This window comes from Rhinopithecus roxellana, chromosome 16 (genome assembly GCF_007565055.1).
Source record: "Rhinopithecus roxellana isolate Shanxi Qingling chromosome 16, ASM756505v1, whole genome shotgun sequence".
Lineage (NCBI taxonomy): Eukaryota > Metazoa > Chordata > Mammalia > Primates > Cercopithecidae > Rhinopithecus > Rhinopithecus roxellana.
The window spans coordinates 44,432,173-44,443,556 of record NC_044564.1 but is presented as its reverse complement, the minus strand read 5'-3'; the positions used below and the strand labels follow the sequence as shown (position 1 = coordinate 44,443,556).

The following is an 11,384-nucleotide window of genomic DNA, read 5'->3' as shown; positions in this document are numbered from 1 at the left end:
AAGCAAAAAATTACAGATGCTGGTGAGGATGTACAGAAAAGGGAACTCAAACTGTGGTGAAAATGTAAATTAGTTCAGACTAAGGAAAACAATAGAGAAAAAAACTAAAAATAGAACTACCATACCACCTAGCAATTCTTCTACTGGGCATTTATCCAAAGGAAATCAGTATACCAGAAGGATACATGCACTCCCATGTTTCTGACAGCTCTACTGACAGCAAAGATAAGGAATCAACCTAAGTGACCATCAACAGATGAACAGACAAAGGAAATGTGGTCTACGTACACAATGGAGTACTATTCAGTCATAAAAAACAATGAAATCATGTCATTTACGGCAACATGGATGGATCTGGAGGACATTAAATAAGCCAGGCAGAGAGAAACAAATACTGGATGTTCTCACTCATATGTGGGAGCTAAGAAAGTTGACCTCATGGAGGTAGTGAGTAGAATGATAGCCATCAGAGGATGGGAAGGGCATATGGGTGGGAGTGGCCATGAAGAGAGGCTGGTTAATGGGTACAAACATACAGTTAGATAAAGTTCTAATGTTTGATACAAAGTTGGGTGACTGTAGTTAATAGTTACAACAATGTATTATATATTTCAAAATAACTAGAAGAGAGGACTTGGAATGTTCCTTATAGGAATTCAAGGTGATGGATACCCCAAATACCCTAAATTGATCATCACATTCTATGCATGTAACAATATCACATGTGCCCTATATAAATATGTACAAATACTGTGCATTAATTAAAATTTTAAAAGCAAGACCAAGGTATGTGCTGTTAATGAGAAACCCATTTTAAATATTAAGGTAGGTTAAAAGTGAAAAAATTAAGGGGAAAAAAACAGTGCATGCAAGTACTGGTAAACTCCAAACAAGGTCTATCAACAGTTTAGTAATAGTATTGTACCAATGTCAACTTCAAGGTTTTAATAATATGGTTACTTAAAATGCTATCTTTGGGGGAAGCTGGATGAGAACAGAACTCTCTGTATTATTTGTGTAATTTTTCATGTCTTTACCAGCATCTAGGAAACTGTAACAGACTAACACATTAGATTGTAAATAGGGTAAACTCAAATAGCAGACTTAGCAATTTTGTTGAGAAAGAAAGGATGCTGACAGACATGGATTTCTGAATTAGGAAGGACAAGGATCTGCAGGCCAGTTCAACAAAATAAGACTCCCAAGATCCAGTAATAAATACTATTGCCCAGTTGGCAGGAAACCCTACTTCTTCCCGTTTATATGTTGAGCTGCTAGAAGCAGGACTGAAATAAGTTACCCAAATAATAACTTCATTGTTGCTCACTCTCTTCGAGGCAGAAAGAAGAAATGTTATGACAACAGAGCAGCAAGTCCCATGGTCCCAGCTAAAAGGCGGTATTACGGCTGTGACTGCTGAGGTGGAGAGTCCTCAAAGGTAAATGAATGTTGTCAGGAATGAAGGCTTCGCTATTTAATATAGAGCTTTGAGTGACCTGAAGACAGAAGTTAATTTGGTTGAATTGAGCATGGGTGGCCACTTAAAAGTGAGTGAAGGAAATGCCTTGCCTAATAGTATAAAGCCAAACACCTGGTTCCTGTCAACAGTCCAACCTGGCTTATAATGAGGACAGGGCTCTGGGTGCTGGGGCGGTCAAGGCTGGAAGACTGCAGGACAGAACACAGTGGCGTGAGCATGGACAGAAAAGAAGTTTGGACCATAATCCTGAAAAACAATTCTGAATGCCATAATCTCAAATATTGAAATACTGAAAGATCAAAATCCCTGAAGTCTAAAAATCCAGAAAATTGCAATCCCAAAATTTCAAAATCTTGAAAATATAACGTAGGGGAAAAAATCTTAAAAATTATCTCAAAAACATTTATTTACATTTTTATTTTTATTTTTATTTTTTATTTTTTTGAGGCGGAGTCTCGCTCTGTCACCCGGACTGGAGTGCAGTGGCCGAATCTCAGCTCACTGCAAGCTCCGCCTCCCGGGTTTACGCCATTCTCCTGCCTCAGCCTCCCGAGTAGCTGGGACTACAGGCGCCCACCACCTCGCCCGGCTAGTTTTTTGTAGTTTTTAGTAGAGACGGGGTTTCACCGTGTTAGCCAGGATGGTCTCGATCTCCTGACCTCGTGATCTGCCCGTCTCGGCCTCCCAAAGTGCTGGGATTACAGGCTTGAGCCACCGCGCCCGGCCATATTTACATTTTTAAAAGGGGATTTATTTGAGAAACATAACACGAGAACACTTTGTAGGCCACTTCACACAATGAAATAGGCAATAACATTTTTTGCAAGCATAAACACTCAGGCATACTAATGACAACTGCGTGGATATAACAATTATGAGCAGATGAACTGTATTCACAAAGAAATGGGTGAAAAAGCTAAATATATAAAAGCATACACCCAGCTTTGTAACTGCAGTCATCTGAAATACTGTGATAGACAACTTAAGTCTTCTGACGAGATCAATCAAAAACTTCAATGGGGGGCCGGGCACAGTGGCTCACCCTGTAATCCTAGCACTTTGGGAGGCCGAGGCGGACAGATCACTTCAGGTCAGGAGTTTGAGACCAGCCTGACCTACATGGTGAAACCCTGTCTCTACCAAAAATACAAAAATTAGCCAGGCATGGTGGTAGGCACCTATGATCCCAGCTACTTAGGAGGCTGAGGCAGGAGAATTGCTTGAATCCAGTAGGTGGAGCTTACAGTGAGCCAAGATCACGAAAACCGCACTCCAGCTGGGGCAACAGAGCAAGACTCCATCTCAAAAGAAAACAACAGCAAAAAAACAAAAAACAAAACTTGCTGGGCATGGTGGCTCACGTCTGCAATACCAGCACTTTGGGAGGCCAACATGGACGGATTACCTGAGGTCAGGAGTTCAAGACCAGCCTGGCCAACATGGTGAAACCCTGTCTCTACAAAAATACAAAATTAGCCAGGTGCGGTGGTGGGTGCCTGTAGTCCCAGCTACTTGAGAGGCTGAGGCAGGAGAATCGCTTGAACCCAGGAGGCAGAAGTTGCAGTGAGCCGAGATGGTGCCACTGCACTCCAGCCTGAGCGACAGAGCAAGACTCTGTCTTAAAAACAAAACAAAACACACACACACACACCAAAAAAACCCTTCAATGGGTCACCACCACATACACAGTAGCCCAAAGAGCCAAGATTCCCAGAAATTTTATCTTTGACAAAGGCAGACATACAAAGAGTACATCGCTTCCTTTACTGAGGAAGTTTCTACAGTTTTACATACATGCACAATGCTTACACAGTTAATGCTGTGATAATGTACTTTGTGGTGTCAAATTTCTGATGTCCGAGGCATCAGCAGAAAATTTGTCCCAGCTCTGAGAGGGACTAATTTGCCTTCTCAGTTCTCTATAGGCCCCTGGCTGATTGGATGGCCCCTGCCAACATGAGGACAGATCTTTCCCACTTAGTCCACTGAAACTCACATACACGTCTCCCCTAGAAAGACTCTCAGATACACTGAAAATAATGCCTTACTAGGTTTCTAGTATTCCTTAATCCAGACAAGTTGCCACCTAAAATTATGTCCCCAAGTCCACTTCTTGTCAACTTGGCACCCATACGAATCTCCTTAAACCATAATTTCCTAGTAAAGACAGTAACAAGTTAATAGTTCTGCCTGTCATGATGCAAGTACACTGCATACAACTGAAAACACATTAATCCCTTCCCCAGAATTTGTCTCACAGGATTTCAAAGATTTTAATCTATTGAAATTTTAGATGTTAGAGATTTTAGACCCTAAAGATTTTGTTATTTCAGGATTTTGACATTCAGGATTATGTATTTTGAGATTATGATCAGCACCAAAGTAAGGGGTCTTAGAAGCTGGACACTCATCGGATGCTGGAGATAGATGGGGGAAGAAGTAGCAGCAGTGCTCAGGCACTGAACCTGGAGACAGTGGTCAATGGAAAAAAATGCTGACAATCAAATTTCTTCCCCACCACCACTGGGAAACATAAAAACACAAGAGAACACTTTGTAGGCCACTTCACACAATGAAATAGGCAATACTATTTTTTTGTAAGCATAAACACTCAGGTATACTAACGACAATTGCGTGGCTATAACAATTACGAGCAGGTGAACTCTATTCCCCACCACCATTGCTCCTTCTGTCATTGTAGACTAGCTTCCTCTGCCACCTGGAACTCCCAGCTGGGGGATAACCTGATCTTTTGGCATCTGTGCTGTAGCACCTGATGCACGTTGAACTTCTTGGTCTGTGTTCCTATAGGAAAAAAGTCACCTTAATTCAACTGATAGGGTTTGGACAAGGCTTGGAGTCGGGGAAGGAAACCTGAAATTGTTAGGGGCCAGGGAGAGTTGAACTGGCAGTTTGAACAGTCAAAGCTTTAATCACTTACTGAAATAGCAAGAGGTTAAACTAGAGAAAGCGCCAACTCCCTTCTGTCCTATCCCAGCCCCCAAGTTTTTGACGAGGAGCTGGACCCCTCAAAAATAATGTCACCAGGGCTCTTTGGACAGATTCAATAATAGAATTCATGGATTTTATGCCTGCACTTCTTGGTCTATATCTTATTCCATCTCACTCTCAAGGAATACTACACAGACTGACCCCCCTCCCTGGATGGTCCAGTATAAGTAATATAGGCCTCCAGGAGAAGTTTCAAAGACTTAATGGCTGCCTGAGTACTCAGAGAGGCAACAGCTCAATACCAACAATCCCAACAGCTGCCTGACCCAGCCACCACGTACATCTTTATATGTTAACAAAAGAAGGCAGCTATTAACCTGCTAAGCTTTTGTTGACACTTAGTGTGATTTAACGTAGCTGTGACTCTTTGGTTTGACATTCCCATTTCACGGTGGGTCAACTTGGACTTAATGACTAACAAGGTGAAAAGAATCTAACAAGCCTCGCTAGTCAAAGAGAAATAGCATAGCTGGCCTGACCCTAGCAGCTTTTTGGTCCTACATGAAAAAACGGCAGCTATCCTTTTGGAGGTAAACTGTATGGCCAACTCCACTGCACAAAGCAATCCCATTGGTTCAGTGGGGCCCTTGACTTAGTTTCTCCTAAATTTCTGGGCCTACTTCACGAATTGTTTGGCTACAATGAAACATAATGGAGTCCAATGAGCTGCTGCTGCTGTTCAGCTTCAGTACCAGCTATGTAAAACCAAAAGCAGATGTGGCTGCTCCTCTCAATTACTAGAACTCAAGACAGTCCTCATGGCTCTGGCCAATACTCTCCCTGATGAACCTCACTATGTTTTAATTAGGTTTGGAGCGGTTGCCAATGACCTGTCAGATCTGCCACATTAAATCATATAGACTGGCAGATTCAAAACACTTTTCTTTGGCCATCAAACTCAGAGAAATTGCTTAACTTTCCCAACAATTAAGTAAATGAATATTCAAATTAGGTAACATTTCTTTTTTTTTTTTTTTTGAGACGGAGTCTCGCTCTGTCACCCGGACTGGAGTGCAGTGGCCAGATCTCAGCTCACTGCAAGCTCCGCCTCCCGGGTTTACGCCATTCTCCTGCCTCAGCCTCCCGAGTAGCTGGGACTACAGGCGCCCGCCACCTCGCCCGGCTAGTTTTTGTATTTTTAGTAGAGACGGGGTTTCACCGTGTTAGCCAGGATGGTCTCGATCTCCTGACCTCGTGATCCGCCCGTCTCGGCCTCCCGGTAACATTTCTTATACAGGCATACCTTGGAGATACTACAGACTGAGTTCCAGACCATTATGAGAAAGAGAGTCACACAAATTTTGGGGTTTCCCAGTGCATATAAAAGTATGTTTACACTATACTGTAGCATATTAAATGTGCAATAGCATTTTGTCTAAAAGAACAATGTACATAATTTTAAAATACTTGATGGCTAAAAAATGCTGACACAGAGACATGACATGAACACATGCTGTTGGAAAATGATACCAATATAGACTTGTTTGATGCAGGGTTGCCACCAACTTTCAATTTGTAAAAAAAAAAAAAAAGTATCTGCAAGGTGCAATAAAGCAAAGTAGAATAAAATGAGGTATGTCTGTACTGACAAAAATGAAAAGCTCAGCAATACCCAGTACTGGCCAGGGAATGGATGTAAGTTACTTTTAAACACTGTTCCTGGCACGTAAATTGGTGCAGTCCCTTCTGAAAGGCAACTTTTAACTGAAAACGCACATATACACTGACTGAAAGATCCCACATCTAAATAGATATCAAAGAGAAAGAATCAAACATATATGAGGATGTGCTAGCAGGTTAATAAAAGTGGGAGTAACGTGCCATTAAATTTTAATTATACCCTCTCCCATTACCTACTATATATTTCATTATAATTCCCAACAAACTTTTGGAATCTGTATCTGTACCTACCATTTTTTACTGTTTTCCCCAGGATTCCACGGAAACCTTTTTCAAAGGGTCACCGTAAGATAATTAAAACTAATGTCCTGTTAACAATCCTCATTTTTTCCATCACTAGATAGCAGTCAACACAGACTGAAATTACATTTATGGTAACTGTCTATCATGTGCTTTCATACACACAAACATATATATAAAAGCTCATATGACCTAATAAACTATCTGAAATAGATGGTATCAATCCTTTCTTACAGATGAGGAAACAAGCCAAGAGTGGCTTGCCTGAGATCACAATCATTCAGGAAAATGAACCCAGAAGATCTAAGTGCTCATCCCACTAATGGCTGGTTCTGTAACTGTCTTCTACTAGTTCCTTTTATAGAATTCTTTTTCTATTATTTAACAAAACTGAAAATCAAGATTATTCCTTTTCCTCAGTGGATTCTAACTTTATTACAGTGAACCTGAATGAAACAAAGTGAAAATAATTAGTATAAGGCCTGGTATATTATAAGGCCAAGTATTCATATTACTGACTTCCTAGAAGCATATAAAAACAGGCTAATCCAGGAGTTCAAAAGTATATATGCTCAACTCATTAAAATACCCACATCTATGGTTACACTAACTTAGATGAAAACAACCAAGCAACTATCGTTTCGTAGCAATTGGCAGACTTTAATATTCAAGAAAAATTAATTTCATCATACACATTAAAAATATAGGAAATTTCATGCAGACATGAAGCTTCCAATTCAGCTTTTGTGGCAACTTTTGAATGAGAGTTACATATAAATACAGTACATTTTACAGTTACCAAACTTCATAATTTTAGACTGTGATTTATACAGCTTCTCCTTATATTGTACATATTCCACCTTGCTCACTTGATTAGCATACCCTATATCTGCACTGCTTCAGAATATAGAAATTAAAGAAAAAAACACAAGCACAATGGACTATCTCCTCGCATTTCACAAAGTAAATGAAAATGTATGTGTATTACAGCTAATTTAAGAAAAACATTTTAAACTTTAAGGCTTACATACTTTAGTAGCTAGGACTAAAATTAAGAAATACAAAGTTAAATAAATCCTCCAGTGATACTTCTATTACTGATTGATACCACATTTTCAAGTTTAGAATATATTAACTGCGAAAGCTGTAAGAAAAAAAGTGATGCAAATTTGTGTAGAACATTTAAAAAACAATATTCATGATACAAGGGATAAATTAACAAATGAAGTAACTGATTTCAGAATTAACTAAAACATATGCTATAATTTAGAAATGTAACATTATTAAAGAAAACCTAATAGAAAAAAAATTAATAAAGCCAACCCACCAGTGTCAACCTGTTTTTGCCTGTGACAAAAACAAAGATCATTTGTTTTGATGCAAGTTGTAAAAAAGTGAATACTAGTCAGTGAATAAAAAGTATGTCTAAGTCATTCAAAAACAGCATGCATTCCTTTCTGTTCAATTGATTTTTTAAAAATACTTATGTACTTTGCAAGTTTTCTTCTTTAAAAACAATAGTTTGAGTTTTCTTCTTCCTTGCCACTAAATTCAAACTCATTCATGTAAGTAATAAGAATTTCCACCAAATGAACATCTGCTAAGTACTGAGGGACACAAAAAAGAGAGATCTTTAAAAAAAAAAAAGTTACAGTTTTCCCAATTTTGACATGTCAAATTAACTGCATGAAACCCTCTATTGCATAGTGAGAGTAAAGGTCACGAAAGTCCCATCACTGTACACGGAAAAGGTCCCCCCAACTAGTAAGATGCCAAATAGGGTAGTGACTCCCCAGCCTAAGTGACAACAAAGGTTTAAACATTTACAAGTAAGTTTTCCTATTAAAACATGACTTTTATGCGACCAGCACATTGCTGAGATTAAATCCATCTAATTTAAATTGCCACAGAGGTCATTTAAAGCAATCACAATCATCTGTGAAAATATTCAAGAAGAGTTCTTCCTTTTCTCCAAGAAAAGGCTAAAACATTAGTCATCTCTACTTTCCAAGCTACTGGAAACAGAATAACATACATTAAAAAAATACAAAGGAAAACTCCCTCCAATAAAGATCTGCTAGAGGTAGAAATTTAAAGCAGCATATACTGTTTAAGCTCCGTCTATCAGGGAACAAAATTGGCATTAATCTGAAATTACATGATGGCTGCTGCTTACAATATTGAAGACACAGACCATGGGCAGTAATTTATCCCTGAATTTCATAATCAAAATTCCCCACATTAATACTATTATGACAGTTTTTCCTAGTATATAATTGTTTTAATGAAAAAAGTGCTTGCTTTCATAATCCAGATAATCTAAAGAAAAGACATTATTGTAAACATCACACTGTCAAACTCTGTATTCATTTAGAGTCTGAAAATCATATATTTCAAATGGGTAAATTTTATTCTTATTTTCTCTGTTTCCTAGCACTACTTTTAATAAAGGCTTTTTATTTCTCACTTTGAATGTTGAGATCTCGTATATTTCAAAGTGATCCATGATGAGTATGCTTTCATGAAGTGTTCAGTTTATTGTGGCCAAAAGACTTTGATAATTTCTCAGTTATTTGAATATATTTTACCGGCCTGTGATGCTATTAAATTTAACATTTCATAAAAAAGAAATGTTTGATGCTTCTTTAAGTTCATCTGAGCTAGAAAATACAAAATTAAATTAATCTGAATGATAGAAGAATAGACACAGGCCAGGCGCGGTGGTACATGCCTATAGTCCTAGCTACTCGGGAGGCTAAGGCAGGAAGATCGCTTGAGTCCAGGAGTTTGAGGTTACAGTGAGCTATGATCGTGCCACTGCACTCCAGCCTGGGAGACAGAGCAGGATCCTGTCTCTGAAGAAAAAAAAAAAAAAGACACATTTTACGCATAGTTTTCTTAGATTGAAAGTGAACAAAGTCCCAACTCCAGATGTTGAATATGACTGAGGATCCTTAGACTCTTCTAAAAGTTACATGTGCAATGCATACAAAACAACAAAAAAAAAGATTATTATGGACTTCAATACTAATAGTCATTAATACGGCAGACTTGCAATGGACAGCATCATGAAGACACTGGAGATTAGGTTTTTTTCCTACTGAAACACAATCTGGGCTTCAAGGAAAAAGTATACTTCAAGACATTTCCTCCATTTTCACTTGTGTAGTACAAATCTGCATGGCATAGTATATTTCTGAAAAAGCAATAGACATATTAAGAAAATAGACACTATTTCTAAATTTTGTTAGGAATAAGAAGGCACCACTGATTTGAGGTTGTGTCCTGTCATCACTGATAGTTGATTTTGAGTCGTTTATTTCAGCATTTGTTCTTACTAAACTTTTTTCCAGGTGGTATCACTTGAGACCATTATTGTGGCTTACGGACCACAAACAAGACACATTCATAGTAGTATTTCATCATAGAGAGATCATTCACAGTATATGTTGACAATACAGATTCTTTTTCCACCTGCAATGCAAACAATAATAATACTGACTATGACAGTCATGATGACCACACCACTAACAAATTCTGAGCACATATGTATCAGTGGCAGGCACTATTTTAAGAATATTCATTTATTACATACAACTACCCCCATAAGAGAGGTACTATTAATATTAGTAGTCTCACTTTACAAAGAACAGTCACACTAATAAGTGACGGAACTGGGATTCAAACTCAGGCAGTCTTGAACTCTGAACTACTATAATATATTGCTTCTTGTCATTCTTAAAAACAAATCTATTGTTTCTAAAATGGAAGGCTTCTAAATAAATGAACTGAAACACAATAGCCAAAATATCACAAAACTTTATAGAAATGCACATAATTAAAAAAAGATGAAGCAGTACACAAGGACAAGGACATATTGTGAATATCCCTCTTATACTTGCCCTCCTACCCCTTTTTGTTTTCCCCAGAGCCTACTCTACTTTCTATCTATAAGTGAGAGTCTGTAAGAACAGTATTATAATGATCAGCTACCATTTACTGAAAGGCATTTCACCAGAAAGTATAGTTTTCCCTTTATGTACACGTTATCCCAAATCCTTATAATTCTGGAAGCTAAGTAATACAGGTCAAGCATCCCTAATCTGAAAATCTGAAACGCTCCAAAATCCAAAATGTTTTGAGCACCTACATAATGCCACAAGTGACAAATTCCACATCTGATTCATGTGCAGGTGGTCAAAATTTTTAAATATTGTATAAAATTACCTTTGGGCTATGCTTATAAGGCATATATAAAACATAAATGAATTTCATATTTAGACTTCAGTCCCCTCCCAAGATATGTCACTATGTATATGCATATATTGCAAAATTGGAAAAAAATCCAAAATCCAACACATTTCTGGTCCCAAGCATTTTGAGTAAGGGGTACTCAACCTGTAATCTTCCCTTTATAGATAAGAAAACAAGAATTCAAACAGTCACTAACAGCCATGATATCAACACTTCTGTCAAGGTGCTTTGGGAGTTAAACTTTGGCAATATTTTATTCCATTCTTACCTCTACCTTGAATCCATACTGCAGAACAACGTTTTTTATATCCTCATAGCTCAATTCTATGGAAAGTTCATTTGCCAGATTTTCAAAGTGGTACAGCAGAGGACCTATGGTTTAAAGATACTATGAATTACCTGAATATAAACACACACTCATAGCTGTGTTACACTGAATTCCAAGTTGAGTAAGTTAGGTACTGGATAAGACAAACATAAAAAGTCTGGGCATTTGAAAATTTGGCCTAGTATCTGACACCCTCAAGAGATGGGCCTACACTCATGAGGAGTGAGTCCCTCTGGTCTACCTGCCTTGCACTGTGATTCACACCATAGGCCTTCACCTTTAACTTTCAAGTTACTGAAGGAGTAGATGAATCAGGTAATGCGAAGTCCTCAAATTCCAAATGTATTCTGCAATTATAATTCCATAAGTAAATGCCAAACTGCAGTTACC

The 11,384-nt window shown here is 38.2% G+C and overlaps 1 protein-coding gene and 1 long non-coding RNA gene across 4 annotated transcripts in view; one reads left to right on the top strand and one right to left on the bottom strand.

Moving 5' to 3' along the window:
- The first annotated feature begins 573 nt into the window (after positions 1-573).
- On the top strand, positions 574-9,616 carry LOC115893949. The gene is made up of 2 exons (XR_004053989.1): positions 574-1,438; positions 6,649-9,616. It is a non-coding gene; the product is annotated as an uncharacterized LOC115893949 (long non-coding RNA).
- The window catches only part of CARNMT1 (carnosine N-methyltransferase 1), a 46,192-nt gene continuing 41,630 nt past the window's right edge, over positions 6,823-11,384 (bottom strand). For all 3 annotated transcript variants that reach the window (XM_010388728.2, XM_030919692.1, XM_010388729.2), the window contains 2 exons: positions 10,935-11,038; positions 6,823-9,886 (listed from right to left, as the gene is read on the bottom strand). In XM_010388728.2, the coding sequence (XP_010387030.2) occupies positions 9,785-9,886; positions 10,935-11,038 (206 nt within the window). In that variant the 3' untranslated portion in view covers positions 6,823-9,784. The remainder of the gene's footprint in view (positions 9,887-10,934; positions 11,039-11,384) is intronic.